This window comes from Lissotriton helveticus, chromosome 3_1 (assembly GCF_964261635.1).
Source record: "Lissotriton helveticus chromosome 3_1, aLisHel1.1, whole genome shotgun sequence".
In the NCBI taxonomy this organism is placed as follows: domain Eukaryota; kingdom Metazoa; phylum Chordata; class Amphibia; order Caudata; family Salamandridae; genus Lissotriton; species Lissotriton helveticus.
Window position 1 is genome coordinate 807,131,784 of NC_136061.1, and position 24,806 is coordinate 807,156,589.

The window sequence follows — 24,806 nt, forward strand, 5'->3', positions numbered from 1 at the left end:
CCAAGCACCCTGCCTTCAGGATTGAAAAGGCCTGCTGTAGGGTTGACTTATAGGTTTTAAGTGCAGGGGTCCTAGCTATTGGGGAAACCTATATCTTTCGTAAGTGGTGCTAGCACCAGCTTACACAGCCTGCAATGGCAGGCCTGTAGTGACAGTTTAAATGATCTCCCTTAGGTGGCATAATGCATGTTTAAGCATATGGGGACCTCTGGGGTACCTATGCCATGGGTACCTTAGTATGAAATTCTAGGGACTTATAAGGGTACAATAGTATACAATCTGGGGTGTACCTAAGTACTTACCATAACAGTTTAGGAGGGGGGAAACAGAGAGAGACTGGGGTCCTAATTAGCAGGATCCCAGTTAGACTAGTCAGAAACAGCATTACATCAAGTAAAAAGTGGAGGGAACTAAAGAAGCAGATTCTACTTTCCTACAGTTGGTAGTATGCTATTGCTCAATTTTAGGAAAAAGAACAAAAAGAACAATTCAAGGACAGAATGCGGAACAATGTCATACATTCACCCCAGTAAAGAGATCTAGGCCTAAATCTATAGTTTTCCCCCATGCCATTCCAGTTTGAACCCAGCCATATGCAAATCAGTCTTGACCTTGCACCCAATGGGAACAGTCCAGCCCGAACAGCTAGGTCAGGTCCTCCCTGGACTGGAAACAAGCATCCTAGGACCGGTTTGGGGGTTTCACTCCTCATTAGCTAGGATAGCTTGACTCCAGTGGCATGAAGCTCACGGGACCCACGTCTGGGCATACCCGCCCCACTCAGGGTGACAAATGCAAAAAGAACAATTTATGGACAGAATGCAGAACAATGTCATACATTGACCCCGGTACAGCGATCTGGGCCTAAATCCATTGTTTTTTGCTCCCCATGCCTTTGCAGTTTGAGCCCAGCCAAATGCCAATCAATCTTGACCATGCACCCAATGGGAACAGTCCAGCCCGAACTGCCAGGCCAGGTCCTCCCCGGACTGGAAACAAGTATCCTAGGACCGGTTTCGGGGTTTCATCCCTCATCAACCAGGATAGCTTGACTCCAGTGGCATGGAGAGCACGGGACTCACGTCTGGGCATACCCGACCCATTCTGAGTGCGATGGCAGGCCTGTAATGATAGCTTGAATGGTCTCCCATAGGTGATATAATAAATGATTCAGCCTATTGGGGACCTCTGGGGTACCTATTACCTGGGTACCTTAGTACGATATAGTAGGGACTTATAAGGGTACGCCAGTATCCAATCTGGGGTGTACCTTAGTACTTACCATAACAATTTAGGGGGGAAAGCAGAGAGACTGGGGTCCTGATTAGTAGAATCCCAGTCAGAATAGTCAGAATCAGCATTACATCAGGCAAAACATGGGGTCAACCATAGAAGCATATCCTACTTCCCTACAGTTGGTTTTAGGCCATTGCTCAATTTTAGGAAAAAGAACAAAAAGAACTATTGATGGACAGAATGCAGAACAATGTCATACATTCACCCCAGTACAGAGATCTGAGCCTAAATCCATTGTTTTTTTGCTCCCCATGCTATTCCAGTTTGCACCCAGCCATATGCAGTCTTGAGCCTGCACCCAAAGGAAACAGTCGAGCCCTAACTGGCAGACCAGGTCCTCCCTGGACTGGAAACAAGCATTCTAGGACCGGTTTCGGGGATACACCCCTCATGAGCCAGAACATGGAGAGCATGGCACCCACCTTTTAGGAACATTGCAAACATGTGGTTGCGGTGTTCTCTTTTATCGAAATGCTTATCACGAATACTGTGAAGGGGATCTCAGACGCAGTTTGTTGCCAATGTTAATGAGTACATGACTGAACCTAGGTGCAGTTTGGCTTTCTCTCTGTGATCTCTACCCCATGCAAAGAAAGAACATTTGGGGTCTGCATGTTCCTCTCCCCTTGTGGCTCATTTCTAATTGTAATGACTACTGTTTGCATGGGTGGTCTGATATTTTTCATGCCAAGTACTCGTTGCTAATTTTTAAAGCAAGGAAAAAGTGATTGTTTTCATTTATTTAATATAGAAACCATATATTTTTTATGGACTTTCCCAAACCAATATGGCCTCATACTGCTTCCTGCATTCTCCCCTAAAGGTCATGACCTAGGGAGTTACAAAAGCAGGTAGGATGGCCTCTTGGTCTTGGTGCTTCCCAACTTCGTTTGCAAGCTGTTGCTTGTTCCACACATTCCTGCTTCTTTGCCACCATCTTCTACTCAAATGTTGAAGCTGTTCCAGAATCTCCTGCAGTCCTCCAGTAGGTTTGTTTACTTTTCCTCAGAATTCTGGGTTTTCCAATATGTGTCTTACTACTTTGTGCTCATGGAGTACTTTCAGACTAAAAAGAAGTTGCAGACACTTGCCCAGCAACTTCTGTAATATAGATCACACCAAAGCACAAGTAGTGCCAGCATAATCTCGAGGAGGGTGTTTTCTATTTGCATGGAGGCGCAACCATAAGCAAATAAGCAAACACTTTGCCTCTGCATCGTACCATATTATAGACACAGGTGCAGCGGCAAAGAGGCTGTCAGGAGATGCAATGACTTTGTGCCACATTGAGGTGGTTCAGTGTGTGCGCCTCTGAGAGAAAACACTTGAAAGGTGGAAAATGAGCCATAAGGATCCTCCTAGACATTCAATGCAGACAGGTGTAGCACACTTACCTCACCCGCAAGGGGATCTCTGCCCCTTTTTTAACGGCCAACTGTGTTGCCACCTGCCTCGTGAAAAGCAGACTGGCAGCTTCAGTCGGTCCACTTTTCACTAATGTGCTACTCCAGGGCATACATTAGTTTGAGACTGTGCTTGTGACACCACATTCATTGTGACATTATACACTGACACTGTCTGTGCTGGGTGAACCCAATTAAAGATGCAACGTGACACAGAACAGGGTGGTGCACCCTGACTGTCATATGGACCCTGGAGTCAGGAGTGGGAAAAGGAAGCAGCAGGACTCACTTTTGGCAGAGGAGAGTACTTCTAGAGGTGTCCAGAAGACCTGCCTTCATGGTTTGAGCTTCTCAGGGTTATCTAATTTAAATTCATCTGTCAAGGGAAGCCTCTTTTCTAGAATTAGATGTCCAATTGGGTAGTTTTACCTTTGAACCTCTATGCAAATAAAGATTTTCCACAAAACACTACTCATTTCATGTTGTGTTTCTGCATTTCCCATTTTAGTGGGGCTTTCATAAGCACTGATTTGAGTCTGCTTTAAGTTGTCGGCTGCACCATATGTCAAAATTAGTATTAGGTTATATTGAACTCTATTATGATTTTAGTGTTGAGGCTAGTTGACTTCGAAAACTATGAGGGCATTTTCTCTATGAACTATTTTTTCTAGAGATAGTAATGTGCAAATTCTCCATTATTAAAATGGAATAAAATGGAGAGGTAGAGTCGTTGGGATATATTGTAGGAAATATCCTTTTCTGTGTGGTCACCCCAGATTTTTCATCTTTTGCTCAGCTTTATTTTTGCTGGCTTTGGAACTCTGTCACTTTTGCCCAGGCTAACCAGGAGTAAAGTGTCTGTGTTCCCCCGTTAAACATAGTCAAATTGGCTTATTTCTGATTGGCACATTTTTAACTTGCCTGTACGTTCCTAGTATACAGTGTAGATTGTGTGCCCAGGGCTTAGAAGTTAAATGCTACTTGTGAACTGCAACTCCAACTATGCCATCCACTACAGTGGCAGTGTAAGCATGGTTACAAGCCTACACTGTATACCCTGAGTTGGCAGTGTAAACCTTGCAGTGTGGCCTGTCAAAATAATTCTTTTTTGACAGGTAAAAACCTCTCCTATAAATTTTAGTAAGTCACCCCTATCTCGGACTTTCAGCATACAAGGCAGGGTGCATGCCACTTAACAGTGGGCAAGGTAGAAAATTAATATTAGGATGTCCCTATATTCACAAGGCCCAAATAGCTATCTTCACTGTGGGAGGACTAGCTTTCCTATGTTAAAAACCAGAACACAAATGTAAATACTAATACTACTACCTCTGGAATTAGACTAGCTAAGGAAATAAACCACTCTTTTTAATACTAATTCTTAGAAACGGGGGTCTCTAGTTGGCAGAGGAAGGTACCTTTGTCCAAATAGGTGCCCTTGCTTCTACTCAGGGTAAGGGGGATACATGTCTAAAATAACCTCTGCTCCCCCCTTGTTAGCTTGGCACGAGCAGACGGGCTTATCTCAGAGACAGTGTGTAAAGCATTTGTGAACACATACAGTAATACAGTGAAAACACTACAAATGGACAGCACACCAAGTTAGAAAAATAAGTAATCTGTATCTAAACCAACACAAGACCAAACGACAAAAATTCACAAAACAGTTATCAAGATATCCTCAAAAATAGGTTATTCACTCAATTAAAATGTGTAGCAACAAATAACTCTACCTGGAGTTATTACGACATCATGACAGATAAAAATCCCAAAGTAAGGTGCCGACCGCGAGGTGCATGGCGTTGGGCGCAGAGCCAAGCACACCCACAAAGAAAAGTACCTTGGAAACGATGAAAGCAAAGGCGGTGCTGGCCATCGGGGAGGTGATGCTTCATCGGTCACGAGCGGCGCTGGTTCCTTATGACCCCAGGGGAGGTGAAGCCTTGGTTCTTTACTGCGGTGCAGGCGAGGTGAGACGTCGGTGCTTTACTGTGTCAGGGAGGTGACGTCACCTTGGCGCTGACGCGTCGGTTCCTTACAACGGTGTGGTGTCAATGGATTCAAGAATCACCCATGTTGAGTATCGGCTCCGCATTGATGAAGCACCGACGTCAGTGAAGTCGGGGCTGAGGTGCAAGTCGGGATGATGCGTTGTGGACATCACGAGCGGTGTCCTCGGCTCCGGTGCAGGGAGCGGCCTTGGCGACGGCTTCAGAGTCGATGCGGCATGGCGGCAGCAGGCGTCGGGCCTACAGTGCAAGTCAGGGCGGTACGTCGTGCTCTTCATGAGCGGTGCCCATGGCTTTGATGCAGGTTACAGCATCGCTTGCCAGCATCTCTGTTACAATTTCCTTCTGTGGAAGCTGAAATAGCAGTTCCAGATGCAGAGAGACAGAAGAAATCAATCACTCAGGGGTTATTAAGCGCGCTACTCACCCATGAGGGTCTCAAGAAGCTTAAGGGGGGGCATTCGCAAATCCATTAGCCAAAGAGCCAAGTCTTGAGGGCCTCCCTGGAGGTGTTCAGGGAGGGGGCGAGTCTGATGTCTACCGGGAGCTCGTTCCAGGTTTTGGCCACAGTGTGAGAGAAAGATTTTCCTTCTCCTCTGGCTCTGCAGATGCGTGGGATTTTGGCCAGTGAGAGGTTGGAAGATCGGAGGTTCCTTTTGGGTACGTGGAAGTTGATTCTGTCATTGAGGTATTTGGGTACGGTGTTGTGAAGGCATTTGTAGGCATGAGTGAGTATTTTGAGGGTGACCCTTTTCTCCATGGGGAGCCAGTGGAGTCTTCGTAGGTGTTGGCTGATGTGTTCGTGCCGGGGGATGCCGAGGACGAGTCTGGTGGTGGTTATCTGTACCGTCTGGAGTTTTCAGACTAGGGACTTGTTTATGCCCGGCGTAGAGAGCGTTTCCATAGTCCAGTCTGCTGGTGATGAGTGCATGGGTGATTATCTTCCTTGACTCCGGGGGATCCATTTGAAGGTCTTGCACAAGATGAGGAGGGTTCTGAAGCAGCTGGAGGTGATGGCGTTTACCTGTCGGTTCATGGTGAGGGATGAGTCGAGTACGATGCAGAGGTTTTTGGAATGATCCGAGGGGGTCAGAGGGCTTCCAAGGGCAGTCGGCCACCAGGTGTTGTCCCATGCTGAAGGGGTGGTTCCGAGGACTTCTGTCTTCTCTGCGTTGAGCTTAAGGCAGCTGTTGGTCATCCAGACTGCGACCTCCTGCTTTCCTTTCTGGAAGTTGAGTTTGGTGATGGCTGGGGCTGGGTCTTTGGTGAGGGAGAGGATGAGCTGGGTGTCGATGGCGTATGAGAGTATGTTGAGCCTGTTATGTCGGACTATGGCGGCGAGGGGGCTTGTGTAGATGTTGAAGAGGGTCAGGTTCAGTGATGATCCCTGTGGGACTCCACAGGTGATTTCAGTGGGATGGGAGAGGAAAGGCAGCATTCTGATTCTTTGGCTTCTTCCAGTGAGGAATGATTGGATCCAGTCTAGGGCTGTTCCTTGTATGCCAGCATGGTGTAATCTAACGATTAGTGTGGGGTGAGAGATGGTGCCGAAGGCTGCTGATAGGTCGAGTAGGATGAGGGCTGAGGAGTGGCCTTGGTCCAGGAGGGTGCGGATGTCATCTGTGGCGGCAAGTAGGACGGTCTCTGTGCTATGGTTGCTTTAGAATCCGGATTGGGATGGGTCGAGGATGGCATTGTTTTTGATGAATCGTGTCAGTTCCCTGTTGACTGTTTTCTCTGCGAGTTTGGCCGCGAAGGGGAGGAGCGAGATGGGCCGGTAGTTCTTGAGGTCGGTGGAGTCAGCTGTCGGCTTCTTGAGCAGAGGCCTGACTTTTGCGCGTTTCCAGTTGTCTGGTAAGGTGCCTGTTTTGAGGGTTGTGTTGATCGTGTGTTGTAGTTTGGGTGCGATGGCAGTAGCAGCTCTGTGGTAGATGTGAGGGGGGCAGGGGTCGGTTGGTGTCTTCAGCTGTGATCAGCGTCCATGTGGAGATGGTGGGCTGGGTGGTGTGGCTGGGGGGCGGGCCGGCTGTGGCGTCAGGTGGAAGGTCGAGAAATGAAATCTTTGTGTACCTGAGACATCAAAACAGGAGGCAAGCTCAATTTCAAGCCCTTGGAGATATGTTCCTCAAGCAGATGACAAAGCAAACAGCAAAGTCCTTTTCTTCTTTCCTTGGCAGCAAGTAGCCACTGTAGGCCAACACCAAACAGCAAAAAAAGCACAGGGGCAGTATTCCTCCTCAGCTTCGCCAGCTCTTCTCCTTGGCAAAGGGTCCTCTTGATTCCCAGAAGTGATCTAAAAGTCTGGGGTCTGGGCCCCTCTTTTTATACACCAAGATCCTTTGTTCTCTGAAGCCATAGTGCATCTGTACCCAGCCAAAACCAGTTATGTCCTCACTGGTGCAGCTTCCTGGCAGGAGGTGGAGATAGCATTGTTGAAGGCAGACTAGGCCCATGCAGGTTAAAGGAAATCTCTGCTACTCTAAATGCAGCCCAGGCCCATTCATCCCAGCCCTGACTCATCAGGCTCTCTGGAGCCACTGCCCCTCTCCAGGCCCTGTCATCCAAAAGCCAGACATGCAAAAAACAAACCTAGCAGAGGCACACTGGATGGTTAAGCAAGAAAATACCTACTTTCTAAAAGTGGTATTTTTAAACACAGAGTGTAAAATTCACCTTCACTAAAAGATGAGTTTTAACATTCTGAATTCAGACATGCTAAACTTTATTTTCCTACCTTGTTCCCAGGGGTAGTTATGTTTATAAGATGTTATAAACAAACTCCCCATTCTGTCCAACGGGAACATGTAGCCTTGCAATAGTGAAAAACGAAATTGGCAGTAATTCACTGTCAGAACATGCTACACACACCAGGGCATGTCCTACCTTTCCCATACACTGCACCCTGCCCACAGGGGTACCTTGGGCCTACCTTAGAGGTGACTGACATGTAGGAAAAGGGAAGGTTAGGGCCTGGCAAGTGGGTGCACTTGCCAATCTGACAAGGCAGTACTAGACTGCACACAGGCTCTGCAATGGCAGGCCAGAGTTACATTTTACAGGCTGCTTCTGTGGGTGAAACAATCGGTGCTGCGGCCCACTAGCAGCATTTAATTTACAGGCCCTGGGCACACACGGTGCACTGTACTAGGGTCTGACTGGTAAATCAAATATACCAATCATGGTATCACTAATCCATAACAACAATTTACAAAGGGAGCACTTGCACTTTGGCACTGAACAGCAGTGGCAAAGTGCCCAAAGCATATGAACAAGCAAAATGGAGGCCAGCACACAGCAAAAACACAGGAGGCAAGGCAATAAATGCAGGGAAGACCCACACCAATGGTGCCAAGTCTAACACTAATTAATAATCCATTTCAATAGTGAAGTTGTTTTTAATAAATATTGAGGAAAAGTAATTTTCAGAAATGTACCTTTTACCTGCCTGAGCTTTCAGAAGGCTAATTAGTATTACCCTCTGCCAATTCCCAACCTGTGCTCAGTCTTGAATGAGGTATGAATGAGGTGTAAAATTCCCCCAAACAGCTACCCATAGGTTGACCTGAATGGGCAGGGATGACTCCTCTGAGCTCTGCAGAATCTGCACTGTAGAGGGTATGGGTATCCTGTTGACACTACAGTGTCACATCCAGGTCTGTGTGAGCCACGTGTAACACTTTGGAGTGCTTGAAAGGAATAAAAAAGATTTCCAAGATAATTTATGTGGATCCACTGTCAGGGTGTTGTAAGACCCTACTTTTGTCCTACAAGACTACTGACCTTGTTTATTGTGGGTATAGAGCATGCTTTAAACTGGATTTTAGAGTTTGATGTGGAAAGACACTAGCGACTATCATACTACACTTCCCTACACACCTCTGTCCCTCAGAGCCACGTTTAGTGTGGCTGAAGACTTTTGTCATCTTGATAATGCCCTGACATGGCATGTTGGGCCTGCTTGCATTAAATCAAACGGGAGCTACTGAAAAAATGGGAAGTGTTTCCCCAGGAGGTTTTACCCCATTGGATAAGGAGTGCTCAGGAGTTAGCCCCACCAACTAGCTTGCACCAGGCATAAATATGGCACCCAAAGGCACCCCATCAGAACATTTTCTGGAGCTGCCGAAGAACAGAAGAGGACTGGACATACTATCTGTGACCTAAGAGAAAAACTGAAGTACTGGACTTTCTCCCCTTTGTACCCAGGAAAAAGAAGTGGACTCCAATGGTCAGTTAGCTGACCTCCTGTGTGGCTACTGGAACACATCAACTTCAAGACGTCTTCTCCCTACTGTGACTAAATGAACAGGGCAAGGGGACTTGAACTGAACTTTGCTGTTGGCCTCCCTCTGACACCATATAGCATCTATAAGTGCCCTCCTCTGAGGTCCTGTGGGCCTCAGAAGTGTACTCCGGTGGTTGTTTGGGACTTAGAAGAATGTCAACAGTTTTCTTCTCAAAAGTGACAAATTATCTTTGGTCCTAGGTTCAAGTCTACAGCTTCAATAGACTATCACTGGCGCTTTGTGTTTTTTGGGCTCTATTTCTGGGTTTTTTTACTTTAAAAATTCATAACTCAGGATTTTTTAAGTGTTGGTGTCAGTTTTCTTATTTAACTTTATTCCATGTTTCTGATTGACGGAGGAAAAGGAAGGTAGAGAGGCAAAGGAAGGAAGAGAGGAAAAGGAAGGAAGGGAAAGGAAGGACAGGAAAGGAAAGGAAAGGAAAGGAAAGGAAAATAAAGGAAAGGGAAGGTCAGGGAAGGGAAGGGAAGGGAGGGAGGAACTAACGTGTGTATGTATGGTAAGGTTTTGATCAAAATTCTACATGGGGCGACTCCATTTTCGTGTTCTCATGACATGTACTATATAACGGTATTTTAGCAATAGGCGCACATTTAAGCAACTAATTGATATGCGGTTTTAATTTGCATTCACTGGGTTGCATGATGAAGGGGCTGGAGTCTTGACCTGAATGTCTGGTTGGTTATTAGCCTAGAAAGTCGGTGTATGCGGCGCCTGCGCAGTGGGGGCACCGGGAGAACAGGTCACCCCCGTGTGCCTGGCCGACAACTGGGCAGGCACGGTGGGGCCCTCGGTCTGCGCCAGTCCAGGGGGTCACCCTGGCATCGCTTGGCTAGGAGAGCCCAACACTGAAGGGTGAGGTGCAGCCATTGCAGCCGGCGTAGTGAATGCACGTCTTCCTGCGGAGGGTGAAGGACACACGCTGCAGGGGGAGGAATCTTCTGCCAGCAAGGAGAGTCGTCGCCTGACACAGCTCCTCGCCTACCCCAGCCCGGGCCGGTGGGGAGGGTGGGGGTCAGAGGCTGACATCTGTGGCTGCCGGGGCACACCTTGACTAATTCTGGCTGAATGCCCTCCAGGCTCGGCCGCTGCACCTGTCATTGGGAGAGACGGAGTCTGAGGCATCACCTGCAGGACCCGAGCACCTCGGGGAGGCCGGATGGCTCCTGCTCCGCCCGAGCCCTGAGCAGGGTCCGCGAAGGTGGCAAGAGCACCGTCGCTGATCGCATCTGCGACCACTGTAGTGTGAAGGAAAGACGGAGATCCACCGCAAAGATCAGAGGGGTGAACCTACACCGCCGATGGGAGGGGGAGCCGAGCCTCCCAGATCCTGCGCCGTTCATTGGACGGGAGGACAGGATCTGGAGATCCAGTGGCCCTCATTGAAGAGAAGAGGGAGAGGCAGCGCCTGCTAAATTAACCAACAGTGGTGAGGGGAGGGAGAGACTGACAGACCCTGCAGGCTTCACCAGCACTGGCAACGGGAGAGGGGCAGAGCCACTGATGACAGCAGACAGACAGCGGCGGCAGGACTCACCCTCAGTGAAGAGAGGAGGGACGGGCATACCCTGCAGAATTCACCCCCACTGACGAGAGGGGAGAGGCAGACCCCGCGGGTACATCACCACTGACAGACAACGGGAGAGGAAGAGGACCCCGCAACATCCGCGCTGGCTGCTCGGAGGAGGGAGAGGCGGCACAACAGGGTGCATCCGCAGATGAACGGAGGTAGAAGCGGCTCCACGGGGCTCGAGAGAGGTGGTGAAGAGCCGCTATACCCAGCGCGAGGGAGAACGAACAGGTGTATGAGGCTAGACTCAGCACCACGGACAGCGGCAGCGAAGCCAATCCCAGGCCACAGCTGCACGAACAACAGGAGAAGACTCGGCACCGCTGACAACAAGAGCAAAGGCAAGACAGCAGGATACACCCCACCGCCCTAACGCCAGCGGAAAGCAGATCTCCGGATAGGAGGATTCTTTCCCAAAAAGACGACAAGGAGCAGCAGAGCTCCGAATCTGGCAGCCCTGGAAACACGGACCGTCCACCGACTTCACACAAGGAGGAAAGAACTCCGGATAAGGGGCCAATGAGCAGGAGATCTCCGGATATAGGTCCGCACTCCCACTGATATTATCTGCGAGGGGAAAAAGATGTCCAGATAAAGGGAGGGAGGCGGAAATCTACTTAGGACAAGGAGAATCACATCTCTGGAAAAGGACAGAGAAAGAGATCTGTTAAGTCAATAACAGCCCTCAGATCTCCGCACCCCTGCGAGCCGCGGCCCAGGTGAACACTGCCCCCCATGCTGCCCAGGCAGCCCCACAAGGGGACAATATAGGAGCCTCCCAGGGACAGCTGCTCTGTGACAGCGTCGTGCTCGGCACCCCGGCCACGGTGCAATCGGCGCTCAGCACCCCGAGAGCGGACAGCGCCACCTCCCGGGCCTCCCTGTGCGACCGAGCCCGGGGGCAGGAGGCACTGCGCGCCCCCACGGATCCCTACAGCCCCATCCGTCCATACCCAGGCGCATCTGGATGCCGAGGCTACCCCCGGGATGAGCTCGGCGCGGGGCCCCGATGCTCCGATGCCCGCCCCGGCTCCCCCGCACCATGCCTAGGGCAGGGCGCCATGGGCCAGGGCGAGGAGAGCGAGCGCATCACCATCAATGTGGGGGGCACCCGGCACCAGACTTACCGCAGCACCCTGCGCACCTTGCCCGGCACCAGGCTGGCGTGGCTGGCCGAGCCCGACGCCCACGGACACTTCGACTATGACCCACGCATGGGCGAGTTCTTCTTCGACCGCCACCCGGGCGTCTTCGCGCACATCCTCAACTACTACCGCACGGGCAAGCTGCACTGCCCGGCCGACGTGTGCGGGCCGCTCTACGAGGAGGAGCTGGCCTTCTGGGGCATCGACGAGACGGACGTGGAGCCCTGCTGCTGGATGACCTACCGCCAGCACCGCGACGCCGAGGAGGCCCTCGACAGCTTCGGCGGGGGCCCCCCGGAAACGTGCGGCGACGACGGCGACGCCGACTGCACCGGGGACTCGGCAGACATGGGCGACGAGGACCTGGAGATGACCAAGCGCCTGGCCATGAGCGACTCCCCCGACGGCAAGCCCGGGGGCGTGTGGCGCCGCTGGCAGCCGCGCTTCTGGGCGCTCTTCGAGGACCCCTACTCGTCCAGGTTCGCACGGGTAAGTAAGCACGGAGAGCCAGCCCTGCCTCTGGGAACGGGGAAGGGGTGCGGGGCCCGGGGCCTCCCGTGCATTCTGGGCCCGCCCTGTCTTTCTTACTGGGGCAGGGTTTGGGAGGCGGCTCTGCCCTCCGCTTGTCACCAGGGCAGTGCATGTGCGTTGGTGATATCTACGGCACGTGCACGGTCTGTGCTTGCATTGGGGCAGTGTTTGTGAGGTGGTGATGCCCGACCAGGACTCCGCTTTCCTCTGGCATGTGCCCGGAGCCCTGGGCGTTCTGTGCCTGCCTGCCACGTCCCTGTCAAGGGGGCAATCTTTCTGAGGTGGGGATACCCACTGGGCAGTGAGTCCTTGGCACCCTGTGCCTGGGCATTGTGTGCCTGTCACGTCCTTGTTACCGGGGCAGTGCTTGTGAGGTGTCGATGTGCTTCCCCGTGATCCTACCCTGCTCGCTCTACCCTTATTATTGGGGCAGGGGGTGTGAGGTTGCGATGCACAAGGCATTCTTTTTCGTGTGCCCGCTCTATCCTTAATACAGGCGCCACCTCTCTACGGTTGTAATGCCCAGGGGCAGTATATATTCAGTGCCCACTCCTCCCTTGTTAATGGAGCGGTATGTGTGAGGTTGTGATGTTCTGGGTTGTTGTTCCTTCAGTTCCCGCTCTGCCCTTGTTATTGGCTCAGTGTGCTCTTTGTAAAACTGTGATGCCCAGGCCATTGTTCCCCCAGTGCCCGTTGTGCCCTTGTTTTGGGGACAGTGTTTATGGGGTTGTGATGCCCAGAGCTTGTATTCGTCAATTGTCCTCTGTGCCTTTGTTATTTGGACAGTGTTTGTGGGGTGGTGATGCCCATAATGTGTCTTCCTCTAGTGCCAGCTGTGCCCTTGTTATATGGACAGTGTATGTGGGGTTGTGATGTCCAGACTTCGAGGTACTTTAGTGCCCTTGTTATTGGGACAGTATATATGAGGGTGTGATCCTCAGGGACGGTGTTTCTCCAGTGTGGTGCCCTTGTTATTGGGGCAGTGTTTGCAAGGTTATGATGCCCGGAGTTCGTGATCCTCTAGTGCTCGGGTTACTCTTGTTATAAGGGCAGTGCTTGTGAGGCTGTGATGCCCAGATCTCGTGGCACTTTAGTGCCCGTGCTATTGGGACAGTATATGTGACGGTGTGATCCCCAGGGCCCGTGTTCCTCCAGTTCCTGCTGTGCCCTTGTTATTGGGGCAGTGTTTGTAAGGTAGTGATGCCCAGATCTCGTGGATACTTTAGCGCCCTTGTTATTGGGACAGTACATATGAGGGTGTGATTCTCAGGGCCCGTTTCCCCCCTGTGCCCCTGTTATTAGGGCAGTGTTTGTAAGGTGGTGATGCCCAGATCTCGCCGTCCTTTAGACCCCCCATGTCCTTGTTATTGGGACAGTGTTTGTGAGGCCGCGATGCGCATTCTTCGGTGCCTGCTGTCTCTGCCCTTGAGGTCGGTTCTGCGCTTCCGACGTTCCACCCTGTCCTTCATGGTGGTGCGCGGAGGAGGCGGGAGCTCCGTGCAGCGGCTGCCGGCTCGCGCTCCGCCTGCTCGGCTTGCTTGAACCCCCCCTGTCCTTCCTTGTCCACGCGAACCTGGAGCGAGGACTCCAGCTCTCAGGCGGAAGACTCGGATGACGTCACAGCCTCATTTATCTCCGCTCAGAGAGCGCGGGAACCCTGCCTCTGCCGCCCCGCCACCCTGTCAACAGTAACATGATTGAATGCACCAAAGGGCATATTGAAGAGCCCCAAATCATAAAATCATAACTACGAGGCCTCGCAAAGCCACTCTGTGTAGCTTTGAACGGCCTCACTGAGATGGAGACAGGCAAGGCAGCGCGAATCACTGTGCTGCCTTCATTTTCCCACTTAACACCCAAGAATGTTGACGCTTCCCGAGATTTACGAGAGCATGTCAAACTGGGGAAGTGCCACAACCTTATGCCTCCTGAGGTGAGGCGTAAGGAGGAGAAAGAACTTTGGGGCAGATGTATCAAGATACCATTTTGCGATTCTCAAATAGCGATTTTTAAGGAATCGCTATTTGAGAAGTGCAAAATGGTATGTATGTAGAAAATCGCTATTTTTTAGCGATTTCTTAAAATTCCTTAATTGCGATCAGCAAATTGCTAATCGCAATTAAGGAATAATTTCCCATTCATTTCTATGGGCCAGGAGGCCCATAGGAATGAATGTGAAATTATTCTCAATTTGCAATTAGCAATTTGCTAATCGCAAATTGAGAATAATTTCAAGGGTGCAAAGGTGTCTTAAGGACATGTGTGCGCATATGGTGCACATACATGCCCTAAGGGCATGTATGAGCGTCATATGGCACCTTTAGAATTTAAAAAAAGTGCAACTACAAGTTGGTGGTAATTTGCGAATTCTTAGTCAAAAATCGCAACACTGAAATGCTTAATACATTTCAATTAAGAAATCGCAATTTGCCAATTCTTAAAAGCCTCGCAATATTAGGGAATCGCAAAATGTGCGACTCCTTAATATTGCGAGGCTTTTTGCATGATACATTCCAAATCCCGTTTTTTTTGTCGCAAACGCTGCTATTTTGCGAATCGCAGCATTTGCGACAAAAAAAAACGGATGATACATCTGCCCCAATATTTCTTCTTGTTTTCTTTCTCTTTCTATGTGTGCTGTAGAATGCAGCACACATAGAAAGAGGAAAACACCTCTTCGGATGGTTTCTCTGTAGGCAGGTGCCCCTTTCTGCATAAATACAATCCTGTCAACAACACAGGCAAGGACACCCTTACACCATCCTGGGTGCCTACTTTGGAACTAGGTTGCCGAAACAGTGCCAGCACAGAGAAAACAGTATAGGAATTGCATAAATACTGTGCATTCTTGCCCTTGACTTGCTGCACTGCCCTACACCAATTACCCAAAAATGAGGGCCCAAGTTTATAAAGGGCAGAAGTATTTGTGAGTTAAACGCTCGCTGTCGACATCTGATGTAATATGAAGGTCATATTAAAATACTGGCAAGGCCATATCATCCGGGCACCCATCTGAAATTGGTAAATTGCATTAGTTAATAATAGAATCTGTTATATAAAAAGCAGGAAGGAGAATATGCCACTTTTCAAGGGAACAGCTCAAAAAGTCTTGGTTGAAATTCTTCAAGTAATCTAAGCTTCTGGTGAAAGGTCTTGGCCGCATTAAAGCGTTTTTAGCATTGCTGTGTCATTACAGAAGGGGATCAGCCATATACAAATCAGCCTGAATAGAAACCAGGCACTTTAACAAAACTTCTTCCAGCAAAGACAGATAGGATATACTCAAACTTTAAGTCTGCATCGCAGTCACCAAGTCGACCTGCTATGTGATTGAATGTGCTTTTTCTTGTTAATGGGAATGTTTTAACAGGGCCTTCAGAGGAAAGAATCAGAATTCTTGACATACAACTTCCTGTACTTACCATCTAATTGCAGTTTTGAGATCTGAACACTTTGCTCACAAAATGTGCCCTGCCTGTGAAGCAGTGGATAATTTGTTAAAACAAAATAAGTGCCAAAAACTTTTTCTTAGGAACCTGTCTCTTCCACCTTTGTAAGCCAAGCAAGCTCATTAAGTAAGCTGCCCAATTGCAGTTCCTGCTCATGTCTCTTTCTTCCATCACCCTGCACTTCTTGTCTTTAAATCTCACGCTTGCAGGATATTTTTCACACCTGTTCTCTCCAGTTGTCAGTGTTTTCCTATCTTTTTTTCATCCTTTCTCCTTTTTCTGCATTTCTCTCTCTTGCTCTGGGTTAAAGTCTGATGATGAAAAATAAGTCCTGGCCCCTAACATGAGTTGTCAGTGCCCACCACCTGTAACTCCGGCGCAAATTTAACTCATGTGCGAAGTATGGTGTTCCAAGAATGGGAGTGGGTACACGCAAGTCTAAAGCCTCCATACATTGAACAAAAGTTTTAACAAGTTGACGGAGGGCATTAGGTGTGCGGCCCATAAGGACCGCATCATCTCCGTATAAAAGAACCGGCAATGATTGCCCCTGGATTATTGGCACATCTGGAGTTACCTGTTTTAAAGATTTAGCTAAACCATTGATGTACATGATAAAAAGCAGGGGTGCTAAAACGCACCCCTGTCTAACCCCCCTACCTACTTTAATAGGTCCGGAAACTTCCCCGCCCATCCCAATCCTAACCTGTGCCTTAAGGTCAGTATGGAGGTAGGCCAGAAAGTTAACAAGAACCTCATCTAATCCTTAGTCCAAAAGAATGGACCAAAGTTTGGATCTGTTGACTAGATTGAAGGCGGATGAAAGATCCATAAATGCAAGATAAATAGGGGACGATCGTGCAATGTTATACTTGTCAATTACCAACTTCAAATTCAAACATTGCTCCACCGTGCCCACCTTGCTCCTAAATCCCATCTGACAGGGGTCCAATAATTCGCTATCTTCTGCCCACTCTAACACCCTATTATAGAGGACTCGCCCCAAATTTTTTAAGGTGTTATCCAAGAGTGAGATCGGTTGATAATTGGCCGGATCTGACCTATCGCCCTTTTTAAAGATTGGGACTATCATACTGGTGGACCAGGTATTGGGCATAGGCACTGAGGGCAAACTGTTAAAAATGTTAAGAAGGATCGGTGCCCATAAATCCGGACTAAACCTAATAACATCTATAGGGAGTCCATGTAGTGTAGCTCCTATTTTCCCAATAGGCTCTGCGCATTGGAATAATACCTACAGCAGTAAAGGCCTAGACCAGACGTTAACTAGGTCTACTACTGTCGATACTAGACTTAATTTTTGGGTTTGCCAGCGTAGCTCAGAGTTCGCTAGAAACTTTCTTGAATGTTCAAGGAGGAATTAACTTCCCTGATTAGACAAGAAGGGATTTAGTTTCTGACAACCATAGAACATGACAACTTTGCTCTCCCCTAATCAAGAGTCAATCTCGAGAGTCGTGTGAGCACAAGGCAATTATTTTACTCAGTCAGTACGTGCATTCTTAGTCTCATCAGAATGTAGAGAAAAGGAAGAGACGGGCGTGTTCAATAAAAGATGTTATTTATTGATCAGTCTCTTTTCTCGTACAAGAGAAATGGATCGATATTATTGCAATACTTATAGTTAAGTAAAGTGCATACATTAAAAGCAATAGTATAGAATAATACTATAAAAACATTGATATGGTTTCTGAGCCATATGATGTTTAAAATGATTAAAATATATTTACATACACATATACATTTGACTAAACGTACTCAACTGGTGTTTCTAAATACGCCTACCCCGTGTACCTGACCTAAGTCTAATGCGTGGGCGGGAATAGAAAGTTACAGTTTAAGTTACGTTTGTTTTTGCCAAGTGAATAACTAAAGAATTCTCTGTGAGGGGTTATTCAGTTCTGTACCTGGAAGTTAGGATGAATGAGGAATGGTATCTCTTTCTCTGCTCTCGATATTCCAGGCTGCCTGCGAGGGCTGCCCAGAAGCGCCGGTGCTGGGTCTCTCGGCTTGAGATAGCAGCGCGTCTCTCAGCGCGTCAGGAAGGCGGGGCTGCGCCAGCGGGGTCTGCTTCTGCTCTCGGCTTCGGCAAGTATGGCTGCTCCGTCTTGTCACCACGCGTGTGTTTGCATAGGGCAAGATCGGCAATATTTATACCTTAAAGGTGCCGAGATTGACGTAAAGATGGACATAGATACGTCAATAAAGATGTCATACGACTTGCTCGTTAGCACATTCTTTTACTGAAGTTCTCTGTGAAATCAAAACAATGGCCGCACGGATTTTCCAGGTTGTCATAGGTTTGATTTGTTATGAGAACGTCGTATGCCTTATCAGGGGCTGGAGGAATGTCGCTTGTCTAATTAGATCTCAAGCGTTATGACCTAATCAGATAACACGTTCCTGTGCCGTAGTGTGACTGCGTCAGATAACGGTATCTGCATCATGGGGGCTGTTCTTGCCTCATGGGCTGACTGTTAGTTAACTTGATAGTTAGTTTAACCAGAATAGGGTCAGGAATAGGGGGATCGATTCAGAACCTATAGGAATACACGACACCCACTCCACGCTAACTATGGTCATATTTACTAATCTATGCATAGTATAACATAGTACAACATACTATAGAGAATAGTGTATACCTTACCACCCCAAAATACATAAATGCATTTTGAAATTTTCAAATATACTGAAAAATTGCAGTCATATATATTGTATGCACTTAAGCTATGCTACGCATTTGTAGACATTATTGCTTATTTGGTATATGAGAAATACACATGAAATGGCTCTTAATATGGCTATACAGAAATAAAGTTCGAGACCATCTCATCACATAATAAAATATTTGTGAACATCCCAGCGGGCAACTAAAGTTTATAAAGTATCTAAAAATAGAAATCTTAGTTCTCTAGGAATAGTTTCTTACTTTAAGCAGAAGATAAGTGTCCCGAAAAATTTGTGAAAAATAATTTGGGGCTGCTAAAAAAATTGTTGTCCGTGAACTGGTGGGAAGAATTGTTCATGTGACTTTATTTTTAAAGTTGAAGGCCGAATTCAGGGAACGCCGTGTGCGAGCTTGCTCAAAAGTCTCTATTTCTGTTCTGGAGAGAACATCATATCATTCAGGCTTTCGAAAAAACTATCAACAGCTTCATGGGAGAGTTCCACTAAGTCGGAAATAGGGGTAACCATGCATTCGTGCGCATGATTATCTGCATTGACATTCTGATTCGCATTGCTGACAGAAGGTCGTACCTGTTCGATGCTGCTTTCATCTTGAACTTCACTACTCTTCAATCGCAGTGGTGAAGATTCCAGGAATGCCGTCATCAGGATTGGCAGCCTTTGAGGGCAGCACAAAGCGTGAACCTTGGTAGGAACCAACAGTGTATCTGCATCCACTGGCGCATCCGATTGTAGCGTCAGACAGGTGTCTAACACGCATTCTTCTCCGCATAGCAGACACCTTAGTACAGGTAAAACACACATTGGTGGAAATGATAGAAACCAGGTCATGTTTAGGTCTCTAAGCCGGGAGAGTCCCAGGATTTTTGATATCCGGTCCCGGTATCCAATGGCTAGGATCGTATCTTCCATTGTCGCGAGAGTTTGATCTGTGACATGGGTTGCCATAACGAAAAATAAGGACTAAGAATAGGATTCCTGCAATTAGTCCCAGGATCAGGGGAAGTCCGCCAAAAATCGAATGGACGAAATCTGGAAAAATACCCAGTATGGCTTTGAATGGTGTTAATGCCATCGAAAATACTGTCTTAAATACCCCTGAGATCCCATTGGTATCAGAAATATTTAAGATTTCGCTCAGGATTTCCGCGAAATGTACGGGGGAATTAGTTGATAATAATGTATGTATCTCTGCAGTCGTCCTTGCGACTTGTAGATCATACGTTTCTTTTGATGACGTGAGCCTTGTAGGCGTCTGAAGAAGCACTGTTTTCATTCTGCTTAAAGTATCTATTCGAATAGAAGTAATTTTCAAACTGGGCCATGCCCTTGCCTCCCTGTCTGGAAAGGAGCTGGGGAATAAAGAACGTCCACAGCACTTGACCTTCGCCGTCGTAGTGACTAGATAAGGAGTCCCGGGCATAAGACTACAACATCTGCGGTCTACAATAAGAATGTAACTCCCATTATAGAGTCTTTGAAAGAATGGTTCTATTTCAGTTGCAGGTGCGCCTTGCTGGTGACATGAAAGGTTGTACGAATTCCCTTCACAGGCTCCATGCAAACTAATTCCGTTACACAGAAGCGTGCCGCTTAGTGACATAGCACAATTGTTGCCAACAAGAAACACTTTCTGTCCTTTATTACTGACACATGCATGTGAATAGGGCAGGTTCCAAGTTGTTTTAAGGTACCCCTTTCCCAATTTCTCGTACATGCCAGCCTGTATATATTTTTGGCAGTATTGAAACCTGAAGGTTGAGATTGGAATATTTATGATTCCGTGTATTATCCATTCACTGACAGGTCGTTCTGACATTGTCATTGGTAATCTTTCTAGTTTTTCAATGCTCAAGATTGTATAATCAGCACCCTTTTGCGCCATACCGATTTGTCTATCAGTAAGGTTAAAGATTTGGAATAGTGACGTTGTGTTGATTAAACGCCAAGGCACGTAGCCTGAACGCAGATTTTGTAACGTCCAGCCAAGCTGTACAATAGAACGCAATTGTGACTGACCATGTTGTAATAACAGTAAGTCTTGCGATAATATATCGATTGCTGAAGACACAATGCTGTCCAATGAAAAAATTCTGGAGGACAGAGTCATTAACCCATTGTCCACTACAGATAGTGATTTTTCCAAATTAATACGGTCAATTTCCCGTATTCTTTCTGCTGTTTCAATTTGAGTAACCTTCCAGGCCTCATTGTATGCTGCATATACAGAGGCTGCTATGAAACGCTTTTGACGCTGTTTGCGTGGTCCCATTATGAAATCACGCAAGTCAGCACCATCAGTAAGTAAAGTTAGGTGTTGCTTAATTTCAGGCAGTGTGGAAGTTTGTAGCCATTGAAGGCATAATTTGCCCACACTGTAGGTTGTTATTCTCCCTGGGTGGTGTCTTTGGGGATATCTAGGGTCTGGCCTGGTAATTTTGAAACCCTGTGTTTTATTCAGGAATCTATCTTGACAGTTATTTGTATCTGTGGGCCAGATCAACCATTGTTTCCAATCAGGATGTGTTCTGTTTTGGTTTAGTATATGGTTTACGTCTATCTCTTCATCTGTATCAGAGCTATTCCAAAACATTGTTGGCTTTGGAATAGACGGTTTAATTAAATCTTTGATTTTGGCTAAGCCAAGACAGGTGGTTTGTTGAACAGTGTCATTTAAAAATATCATTTGTTCTGGGATCATACAGGCTCTAAACAAAGCTTCTATACCCTGTACTTGCCATTCTTTTGTACCCCAAACACTTTTCAAATCAACATTTTTGTCCCAATAATCAAATCCAAATGTATTCATTTTTTCAAAGAATGAATCTGAATATATCAATTTTGTGTTGGTTATCATGGTTTTCATCCCTGTCTTGTTTGACAATTTAAAATAAAATGTTTCAGCATTACTTATGTTAAAACCTGAAAAATATGAATATTTGTCATATACGGTTCTAGAGCTTCCTTTTGGAGGTGTAGCACAATGTTCCCATTGATTATAACTTAAAACATTTCTAGGTTGTGCAGATTTATGTAAAAAATGGTTACCATAATGGTTATAGCAATACATACTATCATAATTTGTAGAACCTTGCAAATAATCATGTTTTGTAAATTTAGCAGACATTACTAAGTCAGACATCATGTTGTTAATACTTTCGAAGTCCCAATCATCAGCAAATGAGTTTGGTTTTGCAAAGTCACTCAAGGAGATCTTGATTTGATGTGGATATTTCAGGATCTCGACCGGACCATACATTTCATAGTCAGTGTTGTCCCAGGCTACCCCACCAGGTATAGGATTGGCTGTGAAGTTGGCTGAAGAAAGTTCTCTTTTCTCGACGTGTGAAGATGTGTGTGGTTTGAGGACCAAGTTGATGTTCTGACTTGCTGTGTCCATTTTAGCATATTTTCCCTCAATGAAGCGTCCCAAAGTAAATACCATGATGAGCCAAAGTATGAGGATAAATGCACCAAAACCCACCCAAAATTCAATCCATGGAGAAACCAGATATGTTTCTTTCAGTTGTTTCAAAAGTTCCTTCGCTTTGTCTTTAAAGGATTTTGATGATGGCTGTGTCTTTGATTCACTGAAGCCGTCAGAGGAATCATCGAAGTTGATGAAGTAACCGGATGCAGTTCTGTCAATTGTTCCAATTGGTTCATGATTTCTTTTTTTTGCATTTTCACTTGGTACTTCAGTATAGATTGGTGTGTCTCTGCTAAATGTCTTTATTTGGGTTTTCAGAGGTCTGAGTTCTATTGCATTGTTGCATAGTCCTTCTTTAGGCGTTTCGAATGTGATGAGCCTTTTTGTTAGGACCTCTGTGCTGGTAGCAAACTTTGGTGTTCTGCTACTTATTGGGAGTCCACTTGGCCTACTGTTTGTTATCGGCCACATGTTGTGGTTTTACCAGGTCGATGGATACAACTCGGTTCTCCTTTTTACCAGCAAGTGGCGGTAGTACAACTGATCTTGTCCCGTTGACAGACAAGACAGGAACTGCTTTTCTGTAGGAAGGCCCAAATTCCTTCTTTACCGCGATCTTTTCCCTGACTAGATCCCCGACTTTTGGAATCCAGACAGGTCTTGCTGGGACAGGTGGTGATTCTTCAGTGGTCGTTGGCTGTTGTTTCAACTGTATGTTGCTCAGGTCTTTTCTTGTTTTGTTTAAGTCCTGCAAAATAGCCAAACGGTCTTCGACATCAAAGCTTTTTTCTTTAACCACTGAAGTCTGACTATCAAGGTCAGAGATCAACATCCTAGTTCCAAATATTAATTCGTACGGACTGAATCCCTTCAGAGAATTTCTTGGCAAGTTATTTAGACTACGTTGGACACTTATTAGATGTTTGACCCACCCAGCTCCCGAACCTAATACCTTTGCCGTTATAGATTGCTTTATGTCACGGTTTTTTCTTTCAACAATTCCGTTCCCCTCAGGGTGAAATGGACAAGAGTACCGCAATTGCACGCCCATGCTGACCATGGCCTCCTTATAAGCCCGAGAGCTAAAAGCAGGACCATTGTCCGAATGCAGCATGCCAATTGCGTATGTGCCGATAAAGACTCGCAAATCTTTTATAACAGTTCTGGCGTCAGCCGTTCGCTGGGGCCACATCCATATGAATCTCGTGCATGAGTCCACTGTGACCAAGATATATTTATAGTTACCATCCCTTTGTAAGGGACCGCAGTGGTCTAGGTAAACACAGGCTAATGGTTTATCCGAGATTAGAAGGGGCGTCTGCGCTGGACGTCTCACCGTTGATACTTTCATTTTTTGACATATTTCACATGCTAGAACGTAGTTCCTCGTTTGTCTTCTCATTTGTGGCCACCAGTATCTCTGTTTTAATAATGATACTGTGGCTGAGACGCCAGCATGGATAGAAGCAAGCCCTTCGTGTGCCGCTATTATTAGTCCTAACCTATGTTCCATGTTTGGAATTGCCCTATCCCCCACTCCAGGGATTTGAGCAAAAGGAACATTGTTTGCATCAGTTATGTATGAGTATTTTACTGGAAAGCCTTTAGGGAGTGGTTCTATCGAATCCTTTTCTGAAGCGCTGACAGCTTGTAATATTTCGCTGTCTATTTTTGTTTTTGACCTGGTGACGGCAGCTACGGAAGCCGTTTGCACAGCTGCCTTCGCGGCCTCATCAGCCAATGAATTCCCTGCAACGTGAACGCCATCACGTTGATGACTCAATGTATGTATCACGTGAGTCTTTGGTAGTTCTTTTTGTAAAAGAGCTACTTGTTCCCAGAGCATTTTATGCTTGATTGTGCCACCTTTCGCATCCTTGAAACCGTTCTGAAGCCAGATCTGCAAGTATTCATTATAAGATTGAACGCAATAATACGAATCGCACACTATGAGTGTGGGGAATTCTCGATCGGTATTTTCAAGCGCCATCTTGAATGCTAGTAGTTCAGCTCGCTGAGCTGTACAATCTCCTAGGGATTGTGTTTTAGTGAGGGTTGGTTTAAATTTCCCTTCGTGCCAACGACCTTTAACAATCGCGCACGCAGCACTGTAAGCTTGTTTACCCCCTACTGCGGGTTGTGCTGATCCGTCTGTATATATTATACAGCCGTAGTCATCTAGAGGCAGAATTTCGGTTGGCGGAGGACATTCAAATTCATATTGGAGAAATTCTTGTGTTTTTAAATAAGGATCAAATTCGTACACCACGTCTGTTGCAGCAAGAGAGTTAGCCCATTGTATCCATCTTGGATGGAGTGCTTTAGCATTTGGAATGCTTGCCTTTGTTACCGCCTCTAAGGCTGGTATTGGTGTCACGATTATTATTCGTTTACCTTGTGCCAGGGCTCGTTCTTTTGCTATAGCTGCCTGTGTTGCTGTAAGAATTTTTTCCGTTGGGCTAAATTTCATTTCAACCTTAGTGTACAAGTGTGATTTGAATGCAATTGGTACCTTTTCTCCTTCATTAGAAGTCAGGTATGTGAATCCGCATCTCCCTGGGATGACTCGAATCACAAGATTGCGTGTGTTATCACGTGTTTCTAATTTTGTTTTAATTAGCATGTCTGTTTGTAAGGATCTCAAAATTTCTGTGTGTGTTTGAGTCCAACTGGATCTTTTAAAGTCTGGTTTAATTAGATCATAAAGGGGTTTGACCCTTTCTGCGTAATTTGCAATGTATGTTCTTCCGAAATTTAGGAAACCTAGAATCGACTGTAGGTTTTTTAGTGTTTTAGGAGCTTGGATTACGGCACATTTCTCTAGGAAATTGTCAGCCAGGCTTTTGTCTTCACTTGATAACTCATATCCTAAGAATAGGACCGTCAGATGGGCAATTCTGGACTTTTTAAAGTTGAATTTGTAACCCTCTGCAGCGAACCCAAGTATTATGGTGTTCACC

General features: G+C 46.8%; 1 protein-coding gene across 1 annotated transcript in view; it reads left to right on the plus strand.

Moving 5' to 3' along the window:
- Window positions 1-11,543: 11,543 nt before the first annotated feature.
- Window positions 11,544-24,806, plus strand: part of KCNC1 (potassium voltage-gated channel subfamily C member 1) — a 399,273-nt gene continuing 386,010 nt past the window's right edge. The window contains exon 1 of the mRNA XM_078681064.1: window positions 11,544-12,216. Within this exon, the coding sequence (XP_078537190.1) occupies window positions 11,644-12,216 (573 nt within the window). The 5' untranslated portion in view covers window positions 11,544-11,643. The remainder of the gene's footprint in view (window positions 12,217-24,806) is intronic.